At 30.1% G+C, this 16,719-nt stretch overlaps 2 protein-coding genes across 4 annotated transcripts in view; both read left to right on the forward strand.

The window, feature by feature from the left end:
• LOC142332200 (N-acetylgalactosaminyltransferase 6-like) overlaps positions 1-1,724 on the forward strand; it is an 82,716-nt gene extending 80,992 nt beyond the window's left edge. The window contains exon 10 of the mRNA XM_075378489.1: positions 1,581-1,724. Coding sequence (XP_075234604.1) covers positions 1,581-1,604 — 24 coding nt within the window. The 3' untranslated portion in view covers positions 1,605-1,724. The remainder of the gene's footprint in view (positions 1-1,580) is intronic.
• A 934-nt stretch (positions 1,725-2,658) lies between these two features.
• LOC142332545 (bridge-like lipid transfer protein family member 3B) overlaps positions 2,659-16,719 on the forward strand; it is a 130,704-nt gene continuing 116,643 nt past the window's right edge. Inside the window, exons 1-2 of one of the 3 annotated variants that reach the window (XM_075378999.1) lie at positions 2,659-2,952; positions 4,580-4,725. In XM_075378999.1, the coding sequence (XP_075235114.1) occupies positions 4,580-4,725 (146 nt within the window). In that variant the 5' untranslated portion in view covers positions 2,659-2,952. The remainder of the gene's footprint in view (positions 2,953-4,579; positions 4,726-16,719) is intronic. The other 2 variants (XM_075379000.1, XM_075379001.1) reach the window with 2 other exon arrangements.

Here is a 16,719-nt window from a genome sequence, read left to right on the forward strand (position 1 = left end):
CACACCCAGGCTTCAGTACTAGGACAAGACATCTCTTCCAAACTTCAGGGAAGAGCCTCTCTTCCAAACAGGCATTATATATTTCTAGGAAAACATCTACATGTGCCACAATTGCCAGCTTGACCATTAAATTTGGCAACGATCCAGGCCTTAGGCCTCATCAGGCATTAGGCATTCCATTGCTGGCTGATTACTGGTGGAATCTCAAGACTGACTTACCTACAGCAAACAACTCCAAAGGAGTAGGTTTTAGGCACATATAATATTGTTATACTACCATCACAGAGCTTTTTTCTTGCAGCAAGAAAAATCTATGCCTGGTAGAAATAAACCACTTACATATTTGTCAAAGAATACAGCTATTTACATTCTTGAAACCAACAAAAAATAATATTTTGTTGTTCAGTATTATTTTACAAAGAAACTGAAAAATGGACTATTTTATGGCCACACATATACGAATGTATTTAATGATACTTTTCTATCATTGTTAGTTTTTTTATCTCAATTTTTCAATTAGATATTGAAATACATAACTTTCTCCTTATTATCCAGTAGATTACTGAAGCTAATAATTATTTTATAGAATCCTTGAAAAGTAATTAAGGCATTCACTTACACTTACAACTGATTTTTTGTGAAACAAAAAAAAAAAAAGGTCGAAGACATAAATAAGTTAGTTATATTCACCCACATGACTGACATTTTTTTTTGGCATTTCTTTCCTATGAAAGAAAAGAAAACTGTATCTCGAGGAATTTTAATTAGTAAATATTACCTAGAAATAAAATAAAAATATTTTATCTTTTTTAAGTATATTGTAACAATATATACATATATAAAAAGAAAACGAATTTCTATTAGAAAAATGACAACACTATAGAGTTGCGAACAATTACCTGCCAAGTTACATTTAGGGAATGAAAAGTTTTACAAATGTTATTCTCAATTTCAATTACCTTTTGAAAAAAATTAATGCCTTTAATAAAACAAAGAAGATACATTGATAAAAATCATTTCATAAATTGAGCTCTTAATTTTCACTTATTATGTATTAAAACTGCAGTAAAAATTTCAGGATGAATATTTTTAGCCTAGACTCACATCAGGCTACTTTGAATCAGCATGTAACTCTATAGTCATTAATTTGTAGATTATAGTTGAGTTTACATGTCGTGCAACATAAACAGCAGTTTTTTAACTTGCCTGATTGGAAAAATAGCTATATTGACCTTAGAATTATGCAGCTTTGGCATTCAAATGATCAAAATCTTTTATGAATATTTCATGAATAAATGGAAATAATTATTTTATATTAATCAGAACAAATCTTTTCTTTGAGTTTTACTGCAGTTCTTTTAATATTGATAAAGTAAATAGTTTACAAGATACATATATTGTTTATTTGACCTTGTATTTTTATCACTTGCATTGGTATACAGAAGATGTCAAATTTCATTATTTTTTTACAATTTTTGAAAGCATTTATATATCAGATTGAAACCTTTTGTATTTTAATTTCTTTCATTCAGAATTGAGTTCAGTTTTAATTTGTTATTTTATGATTTGCTTTTTTACAGTGTATTAACGCAGACTGGTTCTGAATTACAGAGTATACCAATATTAGTGATGACATAAAATTTTTAAGATCTGTCACTACATATGAAGAAAAAACTACAACTATGAGATGTGGATTGTTTATTCAGTTTATCTATAAAATAAATTCAGCGCATCTTTGAAGTGTAAAGATTGTTCAGATTATCAGATAATAAAATTTATGAAATGAATAGGAATTAATCAATGCTATATTATATTTCATAAACTTTAATTAGTATTACTGTTATTTTGTTATATATATATTTATAAACCAACTAATAGAGCCTTCGTTTTTACTAGATAACATTATAGCAAATTATAAGCATAATGAAAAACAGTGAGCATTATGGGATAAATTTTATAGTTAGGTTCAATTTATTTATTTTAATTTTTTCTATTTTGTAAAGTTATTCTATGCAATTTCATTAACTTATGAACATTGAAAAAACTTTTAAAAATAATTAGGTAGTTAAATTCAGCATATATTCTAAAATATACTATTGAAATAATTAAACTTTCTTATAAATTGACTGCTCTATCATTAAATTGTCCTCATCCAGTACTCTTAATTCTCCATCTATACATATCTAATAGGCCCTACTCATATTCTTTTAAGTAAAATTTATTACCTCATTGTAAATCACTCATTTATTTCCATTTTCATATTCCCATGTACAAATATTACCATATAAATATTCTTTGTAATTTTTTTTTTGTTAATTAATTCATCAGTAAAAAAATTCTGCTCCAATTTTTATTCAAAAAATGTGTATTTTGTAGTATTTGTATCGTTAGCTTTTTTTTAGTACATTGGATCAGAGAAGTCGGTAGGTTTTTGGTAAAATTAACCATATAATAGTATGTTCAATCAATGATGACAAAAATAGAACGGTCTGTTTTTGTTTTTTTTTATTTCCCGAACATTTTTTAAATATTCCCGGTATGTATTTTATAGTTTATAAACACCGTTAACATTAGCGCTCTCAACGTTAAGCAGTATAAAACAAGGTAACGTGTATTACCATAAATTATTACAATTGGAAGAAGACTTAATGAAAAATAATATAAAATTTACTAAAGATTATCTTAAAATAAGTGCGATATATTGCGTTTCATGGTTTTCAATGAAACATTACGTAATAATTTCATTAAGTTCATTGAATGTCGAAGAGATGATTGTAAAAATTACATTAAGTGGTCTATTGCGAAATATCGTCGAAGTCGTAGCAGACGTAAGAGTGGACATAAGATAAAATGGCCGTAGGTGCGTGAATTGTGTGTATATAGCGATAGTAGAATATTAGTTATAATAATGGTTTCTTTAATAAAAAATCAGATACTAAAGCACCTATCGAGGTAAGATATTGTAATTCTAATTACATACAATATTTTAACCGTACTTAAATTACAGAATCGTAGAGTGATAGCAGATGTACGATTAAGTTTCTGTAGATAAATTTTTTGTGATTTTTAAATGAAGAATTTGTTGTTTTTTATTTTGTTGACATATAGATCAAGGTCATATTTAGTCATTAAATATTACCATTTTATTGTTTAGAAGCAAGTAATTATTGTTTTATGTACTCTTTGTACTAGGAAAATTAACCTATTTCATTATTTACAATTGCTATTTACTTTTAGATACGTCTCGGTATAGATTGTTTTTTGTTAAATAAATAAATCTTGTTATTTTTTGTTTAGTTATGTTATAGTTATTACCAATTTGATATGTTTTGTATGGTATATTTTAACTAATGTTTTTTGTGCATCCATTTCATTTTAATGTTCCCTTAAGAGATCATATTGTTTATATTTTATTTATTTTTGAAATTTGATTCTCATCGTTGCAAATAAGTGATGAAATTTCCAATAGAAAGATGTTTCTTGATAAATTGCATAACTGCATGCATGATTGAGCATTTAGTGTTGTCTACTAAATGAAATGAAATTTATTTTTGAATGTTAAATATTGAGTTTTTATGATTTGAATATTGAGTAATAGCATTTTCATATTATAGTGTGTCATACTGTGTGAAATGTTTGTAAATAATTGTATATTTTTTTAGGAACTCTAATCATAATAATTAAAGAAGTGTTAGTATTAAAATCTCAAAGGAAATTCTCAAATTTATTTGCATATCATTATTTAAGTTATAGATAACTTGTATAAAGGGATACATTTTTGTAATATTTTTCTTTTGTAGTTAAAATAAAAGTTTGAGATATGCTTATACATTTTTTCATTATTTGTATGTTACCATGACATGACATCAATCCTGTCATGTGTAGTAAGTCAATTGAGAACATTTCCCTAAAAACAACTGCAGTATTAAGTTGCACCATTGCTTTCAAGAGGTCATTATTTCCATACAAAAGACCTCCACCAAAGGGGGATGGCTGGTAGAATAGAAGTAGTGCTTCGATATTCGGAAACTTGAAAATTTTTCAGATTTTGTACTTCTCTATTACTTTGCAATCTATATACAAGAGGTTCATTCTAGTTAAAAAAATTAACAGTTTCTTTAATGCAAAATCGATTAATGTTATTAATAGTGTTTGATTGAATTTATGAATTAGTATTTTAAATCCTTGACCAGCAATATTAAAGGACTCAAGATGTTACAGACAGCAAAACACTTCGTAACCAGTGAAATTTCATTTCATTACTGAAATCTGTCTTTAAATATCTAAAGAAAGTTGTCCTTTTTTACTGCATTTTAATTAATTCATTTTTATACCCAAATAAAATTTACAAAATAATTCTAAAAATTAAAAAAAAAAATTAAATTAGGCATTAAATAAATGCCTACTTAGACTTTTCCTACTCTCCCTGCCTATTTTGGGCATTTATGGACCAACATTTTTTTTTAGTTACCGGCATTCTTCAAGTAATTATTTATTATTTCTATATTTATGACTTAATTATTTCTTCAGGAACAGATAAAGTTTATAATTTTTAAAAAACTGGTGTTTTTTTTATTAGATGTGTAAGAAAATATCAACTGTAAAATGTTACACATCTTTGGTGACCCATCAAAAAAATGAGAGAGATTGGATTGGAAGTTTTGATGATCCATTGTATAATCCTTACCTTGACATTTGTTCAGTCTACAGAACTCCTTTAATGGTGTATGTACATTTAGCTTTAAAACAAGTCAGTGAAAGTCTTTTATCACAGTTTTTCTGTAGTTAACAGTGTGAAAATGCAGAAAAACAGTGTAGTACAAAGTATTATGTATATATTTTATAATTTTAATAAATTATTTCTGATATTGATTATGTAGACCACAACACGTCCACGCAAAAACGTGCGCACGCACACATACACACAAACACAAAATATATTTATTTTTTTTCTGAGGACCTGGCATTTAAATTTGTACTGAAGTCCTGAGTGCTGATATGGGATGCCTGCCCCTGTGTACAACCTCATTCATCAAAATATATTTTTAAAAAATAGGCCTGTGTGTATTTTTAAACATTTACAAAAAATGTTAAAAGAATGAATTAAAAGAACTGTTAAAAGAATCGTACTTATTGGAGGTAGTGTGTGAGAAAAAAATGACAATTTTCTTTCAAAATTTATTTGTTAGGTTGAGAATGAGAATGTAGGAATTTATAAAAAAATTCAATTATTTTACTTTTTTAAATTAATACATGGTAGTTTTTCAACAATTGACAGTTCTGTATGACAGTTTGAGGTTTGTTATACTGTTTTTATTTTAAGTAATGTGTAGACGTATTTAATTACTTTTGACTACAACAATTAATTTATAGTGATAAAAAAACGTATGACCTCTATCTTATGATAATTTCTAATTATAGATTGTTAATGATGAATGTTTTTTATAAATATAATACTTTATGCTTGATAATAGAAGTAAATGATTACTGATCTAATTATAAATTGCTTACCTAGAATTTTAATATTTTTGTTTTCCACACATATACACACAATTTACATATATATGTTTATGCTAAACCACCATATCGCAGAAAAGATTATTTAAGTTTAAAAAACCCCAAGAGAATGCTTTTGGCATATGTGTTACACCACTTAACAAAACACTGAAAATACCTTCAAAGAAGGTCAACAAAATAAGTTATAATTACTTTCACAGAACTCCAGGGATAGGTAAGGTTTTTCTTTTAATCACTATCCTCATATTACTTTTTGGCTTGCAGAAAATTAGTTGTTGTTATGTCATATATTTAATCAATAATTGTTGGGAGGAAGTTTTTCTCTGTGTAGGAGTTGTTCGACTTGTGTACTGGTTCCTCTGAGCATAAATGCTGTTTCATCATCATCTCATCCCTTTTCTTCATTTTCATTGATTTGTGGGTGCTACTGATCAGAACATTAGATACATTATATTCAGATTGATTGTAACAAACTTTCAGGATTTGTTCTGCTGATGAATATAAAAAAGAAAGTTCATATAGATACATTGTTCAGAATATAAATATAAATTCGGAAATATAAGTTTATTATTTAAATATAAGATAGCAAGTGTTGGCTAGCAACCGACACTAGTTAACCACTAGACCATTTTGAAGTTGAGAGTTCTAAGTAAAGGCAGTTACTTTTATGTGGATTTGAATACTAGATTGTGGAGACTGGTGTTCTTTGGTGGTTGGGTTTTAATTAACCACACATCTCAGGAATGGTCGATCTGAAACTGTACAAGACTACACTTCATTTACATTCATACATATCATCCGCTTTCATTTTCTGAAGTAACCTTACGGTAGTTCCAGAGGCTAAACAGTAAAAGAAAGAGGGCTAGCAAGAAATTTCATCCTGATTTCTGCACCTTCTGTAAAATTTTAAGTTAGTCTGTAATTCATGGGATCCAAATTAAGGGGGAAAATTTAGTGGTTTTATATGAAATGCAACCTGAAAAATTTAAAACAATAGGTCCCAGAACTGTATTTTAAGTAGTTCTTTTTTTAAATCTTGATAAATGGTAATGAATACATAAAAGTTTTAAACAAACTTTTAGCAAATTAGATTCTGAATAAAACATTATGAATAAAGGCCACAGAATCTAAATACAAACACAGTTTCACATTTTATTAAAAACAAAACGTATCAAAATGTGGAAAATTTTAACTAGGTATTAAAAACACAAAATTTTCAGTATTATAAAACAAAAGAATGAAATATTTTAGAAAAATAAGAAATACAAACGCAAACAATACAACCAACTTACAGTTAGTTAAATGCAGTGTATTCTGGGACCTATTCTTTTTCTTCAATTTTTCAGGTCAGATATATAAAAGTACTAATGTACCTCTTAATTTTGGTCCCAAGAATTTTATCCTGGCTTAGGTTTATTGAAGGCATAGCATTCAAGCATTCAACGCAAAATTTTTCACCAGCCAACATTTGCTAACAGCAATTACGTTTATATGAACTTTCTTCCTTATTTTCACCAGTAGAACATGTCCTGAAAGTTTGTTACATACTTCACGAGTCATTCTGTGGATAATGCCAATATAAGATAAACATAAAACAAATTATAAGATAAAGATGTGTTTAAAGTCCGTAATAATTTTTTAAAAACAAACACATGAAATGTTAAGCTCGGTAAATACATTAAATTAAATATGAAAGTTATTTCAAAATAATTCACAATTGAGAACCTACCATTGAAATTACTTTGAGCAAATGTTTATGTATACATTGAACGGAATGCATATAAATCATATGTTTTTTTTTTAGTGTATTTTAAAAAAGCATTAAGAGAGTAATACTGTTTGCTTAAAAGAAAATTTTTTAATTATATTTGAAATAAATTAGTGGGAAGAATTTCAAACTGTTTGGCAGTTTATTAAAAATGGCAACAGAAGCATAATAAGGATCATTGTCATAAGTCGAAGTATTGTATTGAGTTATACGAACAGATTTTGGTTCGGTAAAGGTGGATATTGTTATTTTTTTAAAGAATAAGTGACGATTCTTTTTAACAAAGATTTTACATTCATAAGTATAAACACAAGGTTAGGTTAAGATATTTAATTTTCCAAATAGGTTACAGGATTCCTGCATATGGACATCGGATCGTGCCTAATCTCTCCTAAATTAATAACAATACCTGTAAAATTTTCAGAGTTCTACTATTTTTAGAAAGAAGGATAAAGAAAAGCTTCAGATTTAAAATAATGGTTAAAGAAAATATTATTGTTATTAGCCCACACTTTTGTTTACCTTAACTGAAATTAATTCTATTAGATTAAAATCTGAACAGTTAATCAGTATTTTTATTCAACAACAGCATTTCACACACCTTATTCGTATTAATTACAAATATTGATTTCATGTTTGTGTATAAATTTATGAACATTTTAAATTAACTTAAAGCATATCTGTTTTATTCTTTATAATTTTATTTTTCCCATGACAATATTTTAGCTTTATATGGCTCACTGTTCTAATGTGCTAGAAATAAAGTTAAATTAAAAAATAGAGAACACCAAGCATAATATATATTAATCATAAAGAAACTGATGGATAATAACTCTAAATTCAGTTAATTTTGTTTTTCTTATACACAGGTTTGTGTTCGTTTACATTGAATAACCTAACAGCTAATTACAGTAGTTGTGATAGCGGTGTGGTAATTGAGTATTATAAAATTATTAAAGAAAGCCTAACTACTAACGACTATATCACATAAAACAGTTATATAAACTATAGTAATTACATCTTTTCTGCGTAGTACATCTACATATTTACTTATTTAGATAGTCGTTATAATCTTATTGGTAAAACATTTTATACCAGTATAGTAACAGTGCCAATAAATAATTAATCATTATTTATTTATATTCACAGAAGAGGTCCTGTATAATATTTAAATGTAGCAAGTGAAACGTTACATAAATTAATGTAGGAGGAAGGGAATTTGTGTTTCTCATCATCCTATTGATTGTGTTACAAAATAAATAATTATTACTATTAAATGGTATACTAAAAGATTGTCGAGATCCAGTTGCCTAGGTTGCAACTCTGAATTAAAGCAAGCTAATGGTTCTTATAATTATGATTAGCTTAATAAAATAAATTAGATCTGATTGTACCCTTCTTAGCTTTACAGGTAGTATACTTCGTTTATTTGATTCATGTAGATTGTAATTAGATTTATATACAGTAAGCTTTATTATTTTTTTTTTTTGTGGTCTTTGTAATATGTTAATGTATACTATATAATGTAATAACCAAACTATTGAACAGAATGCCACGATTGGGTGTAAAAATGAAATATAGAACTTAATGCTGTCGACATCATACAACTTTTTACAAAACCTAGCATTCTTATCTTATCCAGTTGTGGTATACAACTGTTGTAGCTATTTACCACATTTCAATATCCATTTTTTTATCAAAACCTCCTGGTATTTAATTGTCTACTCTCTATTGCTTCATAATTCTCGTTGCTGGCTACTTCTTGGCTTCACCTTTTACTTTTGCAGTGCTCTCAAAAATCTTTTGTGGTAGTCGACCATCACGCATTCTACACCTGTCATACGTATGAGTCCTTTGATTTCATTGACGTGCTCTAATCATGAGTGTTCCCATTTCTTTCCTAATTCTTTGGTCGCTTACGTGATTCGTCAGTGTCCTCTGGCAAAATTTCCTTAAAACAGCATATCCATCGCTATGGTTCTTTTTCTTCAGATTTTTGTTAAATGTTCAATTCCCGCACTGAATGTAACTCCACTCTATAAATTAAGCAAATGGCCTTTTTTTTTACTTGTTTCTAGATATGCTAGGGTTCCAGAGAAGATAATGGAGTTGCCAATTAATAGATATTTTCTTCTTGACTTTATTTAAAATATCAATCTCATCTTTTCTGTCTGATGTGAGCGTGATCCCCAGATACATTTTTACAATTTTACATTATTCATTTAAACTTTAAATTATTAACTTTTTCCGCTTGTAGGTTTTCCTTGTGCTTTGACCATTAAATATTTTATTTCTAAACCCCACCTTTTTTAATTCCTCTTTAGATTTTTAAACAAAGTTATGTCATCCTCATCTTCTGCTAAAATTACTTGATAGTCAGCAAATAACAAAATACATACCAAATCTTTACCTGTCGGATGGGAATGGCTTACGCTTTTGGTCTCCAATCATTTAAAACTCTGTTTATGTAAATCTTAAAAAAATAAGTTGGGAACAATCAACATCCTGTTTTAAACCTTTATTCATTCTAAAATCTTGTGAAAAATGTTGACCTGCTTTTATTAAACTCTTTTTATACAAGCTTTTAATTACATTTACATATACGATGTCAGTACCAGACTCTATCATCTTTTACAACCTGTTTTACCAGAATACTGTCATATACTTTCTGTAAGTCAGCAAAAATAACATTTAAGTCCTCCTCGTATGCAATAAACGTTTCTACAAGTTGTTTTAAACCAAAAAATATTATCCCTGCATGACTTTATGGCTAAATCCACTCTGCTCTTCTGAGTCAACTGACTGCTTCCCTGATCTAAATTTCAATTTCTGTCTGGATATAGAAGGTATTGCTAATACCGCTGTAATGATCACTTTCTGTTGAACAGCCCTTTTTATATGAGGAGCTTATATAAGAAGTCCCCATTCGCTTGGGATATCTCCTCCACTCATGCGATCGTTAATAACCTTCACGATAAATTCTAAAATTGCATATATCAATTCTAAAGGTTCCTCTTTAGAACCTGTACCCCTAATGTTCTTTATTTGTTTAAAAGCCTGCATAACTTCTGAAACTGTTAATTCACAAACGAAAGTGTCAAAAACATATTCTCTTTTGTAATCTGTATTCATTTATATTAGAAAAGCTTTAATATACTGTTTAGTTATAATACTTTAAATATGATAATTGAAATTAAGCCGAGGGGGTCATAATAACTCAAAAATCAGTCATATAGTGTGGTCCTTATTACCACATCATTATCTAAAGAATAATCAAAGATTGTATTTAATGGGTGTTGCAAAATTTTTCAGTCGCTGTTACTGTTATTCTTCATGTACAGCTTTACATCGCTGGCAAAGAACAGATATGAAACACTGGTTTTGGCTTTGATTAGACTACTAAGATCATCTGTAAAAATTGGAATAATAAACTGCTGACGTGTGATCCCTTAAGTAATACCAGAAGGAATATTAAAAGGCCTTGAGAGAGCAGATCCATTTTTTTCTAACCCGTGTCAGTTAGGATTGATTCTCAAACTGAGCCAATATTTGTGATCGCACAACAGGCCTTAAGCTTGGCCATCAGATAGATACAGCTAACTTTGTCAAAGGCTTTAACAAAATCCAAATATGCCACATCTATCTGAGTATGCTGTTGAAAGTTGTTAATATTTATTTCCAGAATGATAGCGAATCGTTCGAGTCGGTGTTACAGGAATAAATCCATGTTACCCGTTTCAGAATGTTAGCTCTGTTTCAAATATTGATGAGCGATTCAAATATTTTGGCAACAAATGTTTGCATCCAAAAAGGTCTGCGGTTGCGTTTGTGTGACTTTGAAACTGACTTGAATATTGCAAAGTATTCACAGAGAAAATGTAACCTAAAATGAACAATTATTTAAAATTTTAGACTTTTAGAAAATAAATTTAAAAAATTTGATAAGTAAACCGCACTATAAAGCAAATGCATAAAAATTGTTAGATCGCTCAGTTGAGTTATGAAAGTTTAAATGTTTTGGCAAATGACTCCTGACTTTTGATCGGAAGGTATGACAGTCTTACGTGCCAGTCGACTACAGAGTAATAAGAATAAGAATGTAGGAGGACAAATTGTTAGATTATTCATAAATTCTGCAAATACATTTTTATAATTAAAATAAAATTTTTATTAAATATAAAATTTGTTCTAATTAATTTGCACGCTACTATATTCTTCCTAGTATATATTCAGAATAGTTGAAGATTCTTTAAATTTAGGGTGTATTATGTAAATAGGAAGATGAGTTTAATGGTAATTTGCAAGCGAAGTTTAAAAAGATGTGCCTGTCACAATATTTACCTCTCCCAGTCATTTTTATTTCTGATTCATATGCATTCTATGAACAGTTCATCTGTACTTGAATATGCTTATGTACAAGCTTAGATTCTTCTAACAAGTAACATGAATATTTATTTATACTGTGAATATTATACATATATTTATTGTTATTGTTATCTTATCGTTATAATATGGTAATATCACAGAAATCTTTGTCCGATTTTTGTTATATAATATTTTATACCACCAAATCATTTGTTAAGTAATCATTCATCTAATTATTATTATAATACTGATCTCCATGGTGGAGCGGTAGCACCTCTACCTTATATTTGGAAGTTCCAGGTTTGAGTTCTAGACAGCCATGGAGATTTTCACACGCTAAAAAATTTGTTATTATCTGTCAGTAACTGTTGTTGATGTCAGCCTTTTGTTTCTATATAAGCAAATTAATAAATTATTTTCTCGTTGTATCGGTCGGTTTAATGTAGTTGGAATCATACAATGGACTCTGTTTCAAGCGCAATTAAAATTCTAACTTATTTTAACTAGATCTGTATGTCTGTGTTAAACGGTTATGTAAGTCGTTTGGATTCAGTCGACGGCACAGTTTCAACAAATATAGTTAGCTTTAGTTTGGACTAAACTGTAATTCTGTTTATATTCCCCTGTTTTTGAGATTAATTTATTATTTCCTAATAAATTCTATTTAAGAAATCGACTTCAAGTTAAATTTACTATTAGAAAACTTATATTTATTTAATTCTTCATTAAATATCAAATTTTTGAAGTCTCCAAATTAAATACTTCTTGTCCTAAGACGGCTGGACAATGACAATATGTACGTACCACCGAATGACGTATACAGTATTTTGGCAAATACGTTCTGTTCAGTTCCTGACATTAATAAAAGTCCAGAATTTCAGAGATACAAGTTATGCGATGAATTATGTAGCCTTTAAATTTACAGCGTTGTGCGATTTTAATGTTTTTTGAAAGTTAAAATATGTAATGAGACGGTGGTGTCATACCATCTTCGGAAACAATAATAATTCGCTTACCTTTGCTGCCCCATCTTCTAAGTAATTTTTCTTCAAACGTTTATTAAATTTATCTCGACAAAAATTTTAGAAAAATACTTTTCTTAAAGTAGGTGTGACGCTATTGTAACCGGTGTTAACGTCCACTAACAACTTGAAAATGCAAGCGGTAAGATGGATCTTCAGCTTTTGGAGAATCGTGTGATACTTTGATACTTTTATTGTCATATCCCACTAGCGTAATGTAGATTCCAATTAGATAAATCTTCCAAGATCAAAGAATTTCCCTCGATACTGATTGTTCAGATTGCGTTTATTACACACCAATAGAGATATGTCATCGTGCTAAATGGCGGCTGCCTATTGTTTATTCTACACTTCAGTTTTTAATTAGGAATTCCGGAAAATCTATCGGTTTTAAATTCTCAGTAATGAAATATTGTTATTCGTTGTAAAGACTTATGATGTTAGACTCTGTCCAAAAAAACTCATGATTTGCTATAGATGCTTTCTGAACGTTTGTTACATTAAACGTACAGAACGTTCAAAAAACCTTACGGGAAAATCAGTATATTACAATGTTTTTGAAAGCGGTCTCAGAGTGCAAATCACATGAATACGACGTTGCATGCTCTCAAACACATTTTGTAACGTTTGTTGAGGAATTGCAGCGACACTTCGTTAAGTTTCAATCTGTAATTTGAGAACGGTGTGAGGATGAGTTTTGTAAGCGGCATCCTTAAGGTATCCCCGCAAGAAAAAGTCAGGAAGGGATAAATCAAGAGGCCGAGAGGCCCACAACCCCTTCGAAGTCAATCGTCCGTGAAAATACCGATTCAAGAAAGCTGTTAGCTGAATGATCCGTAGCATTGTTCTGCTGAAATCACATGTACTATAGCCGGTCTGCAGGTATAGTGTTTGCAGATTGTTGCACCATCTGTACATAGCGCTCTTTGTGGAATGCCCGTGAAGGAATGCGGCTAATGTGGATTTTCCTACACCGACCGCGTGAATTCTGTGCATTCATGTATCCATTGTGGAACCGTGCCCCGTCATACGTAAACCGATCGTCGAGTACTTACCCGTCTGGCGTTACAGATGACATTTTCCGCTGACAGAAAGCTACACGTTTTCCAGTGTCTGCAGGTAACGACTCGTGAACAACATGAATTCTGAACTGATGCATCTTTAAACGCTTGCGAGAAACCGTGCGGGCACTACCGACGGAGAGACCAGACCGGTTAGATAGGCGTCGAACTGACTTACAGGGATTAATATGCAGCTTGCACGTCGGTCAAACTTTCTGGTATTAGCACTTTCGAGTGCATCTGCCGAATTTCGTTTCTCTTGGAACTTGTCGTACAGCCGCTTGATGGAGGACTTGTTTGGTGCATCCTTACCGTACTTTTCTGTGAAGGCATTCTGGGTCCGGGCATAACCGACGCATCTAATGTATCGGGAGACGATGAATATTCTCTACTGCATTGTGTAACCCTTTTTTCCTTTAAACCTGCAACAAAAGAAGGAAACACTGTTTCATAAGGTCGCGTCACTTTTTCAACTACGTCCTTATTTTTCTGTAGAAATTGTCACTATGAAGTCGTTTTATGCTATCTGTATTTTGAGCAAACTAGACGGATGCTTAGATTGATTTCTACGATCGGTCATGTGTACCCCTTAAAAAACAAATGCGTAATGGTACATCGTATTCATTCACGATGGTATATTTGTTGTTAAGCGGCATCGCTGCGAAGGTCCTAACCGGTGCAATACGATACGGCCAATATTTTGGGTTATCGTTGCGGTTGAAATTAACATCCTTTTAACATTTTTATAATCGTTCGGATTTTGTGTGAATTTTAATATGCTTCCGATTGTTTTTGATTTTCAACGAGAGCCTTTTGCACTGCCACCTTGATTACATATGTAGTTTTATGCACATCATTTTAATTTTTTTTAATGTTTTTCTTCTTTTTTATTTTTATTTTCTGAATCTTTTTATCAGTTATTTCTCTTAAAGATGGATTTTTACACCGTTTTGGTTTTTTTGTGGTTCCTTATTATCTATAACAATTATTTTTGAATCTTTTTTCAATTTCAGACGGTCAAAGAAGAATAGAACGATTTTTAGCGCATTTATTTCGACGTTTAAAATATAGATAGTCGTAAAAATAAAAGCCGTTCGTAAAACATAAAGAGACGACTACTATCAAACTGAGCTAAGGTTCGTGTTACTTTGGAATACACGAATGTTAGATTAGCTTGAGAGGTTACGTACAAAAAAAGCGTCGTCTGCCGAATAACTTTTCAGCAATTTTCTCATCGCCTCGGTTAATTAATGACAAATATTCAAGTTTATCGTTAAAACAACATTCACACCGATGAACTGCTGCTGGATGGTGTTGTATCTCCTTTAGGTTACAAAACAAAAAAAAAATTAGTCGATAGAAAAATGCGCAACGATAGGCTCATAACCCAAGGTATTTTTTTGATAAAGATCTACTTAAATCGGTTTAGCTAATTTGTCTTGAACAATAACTATACCTTAACATGTAAGAAATAAATGAAAATATTTTTATAGCTATATATATATATATATAAATATATATGTGTGTGTGTGTGTATATATACATACACACACACATATATATTGTGGCGTATTCGCGGCTCGATCAGGATATTGAGATTGACAATTGAAAATGTTTATATAATTACAATTTATTTAGTTTAATAACATAAATAAAATAGGACAAATCAATAATAACAATAATGACGAGAGTAATAATAAACAATTCACAATAATAATACAACAGCAAACAATAATAATAATAATAATAATAATTAAAAGAATAATCATAATAATCACAACCACAACAATAATAATAACAGACAGTGATTTTATACAAAACAAAATTTAAAGTAATCGTCAGGATTTATTCACAGATAGTTAAATATAATTCAGTCCCATTGACAAAAGATATTAGCGTGACCGCTAGTCTTAACACTTAACCACTAGTCTCGTATTAGCAACAATAGTACAATAGGTAAGACAAGTATAAAGTTCTTTTACTGCAAATATCTTTGCCGTTCACAAATAAAACTACCCTAACAATCTACGAATGAAATTTAGTACATTATCTCTTTCACTTACAGTCTTTAACAGTAACTCACCGAACTTTTTCTTGTTTTCGTGTACCGGAGTTACTCGTGACGTCACCTTAATTGCGTCGAAACAGCACTAGAAATTCGCTCCTTCACTGACTTCCTCGTAGAATACTCTCGCTTCAAAGTCGCATAATAATTCCTCTGTCGTAGCACTTTCTCGCAGACTTGCATCTCGCAAAATCGATTTCAACCGGTCTTCCCCGGAGTATTTATCCTCTTTACATGGCGGACCGGTCCCGACTTGAAGCTTGATATTGTGTGACCTCACACAATCCTATGAAATTCTTACCCTGGTCCGGTAACTCTTCTCACGGAACAACATCGTTTAGGTGTATCAGCGGGCAGTATTTTATAAAGGACGATTGTTAAACGGACATGTTATCTTTACTAAAAGGATTTCTTTTAGCCCTCTTTCTGGATTCCTCCCATTATTATATTTTCTACTACTTTCCTCTTACTTGGCAGGAATCCATTATTCATTCCGTTATATCGCTCTTGTTCAATATATGATATATATATATATATATATCACATATATTGTGATAACATATATATATATATATATTCACATATATTGTGATAACATATATATATATACACACAACAATATACAGGGTGTCCCATATAAAACGCAACCCAACCTTATATTGGTAGGTATTGAAATAATAAAAAGGCATGTGCAAATGTAAATGTAATTTTTATTATTACCATCCATTACCTTACATTTAGAGTAAATGTTGGAAGTGGCCGCCATCTTCTTGAATACAAGCTTCAATTCTTTTTACAGCGTTTCTCGCAACTTTTTTCAAAGTTTGTGGTTGGATATTTAATACAGCTTGTTCAATATTGACTTTCAAGTGTTCGTGGTTTGTTGCTGTAGGCTTTTTCTTTGAGGTAACCCCGTAGAAA

The sequence above is a fragment of the Lycorma delicatula genome, chromosome 11 (genome assembly GCF_047948215.1).
Source record: "Lycorma delicatula isolate Av1 chromosome 11, ASM4794821v1, whole genome shotgun sequence".
NCBI lineage: Eukaryota > Metazoa > Arthropoda > Insecta > Hemiptera > Fulgoridae > Lycorma > Lycorma delicatula.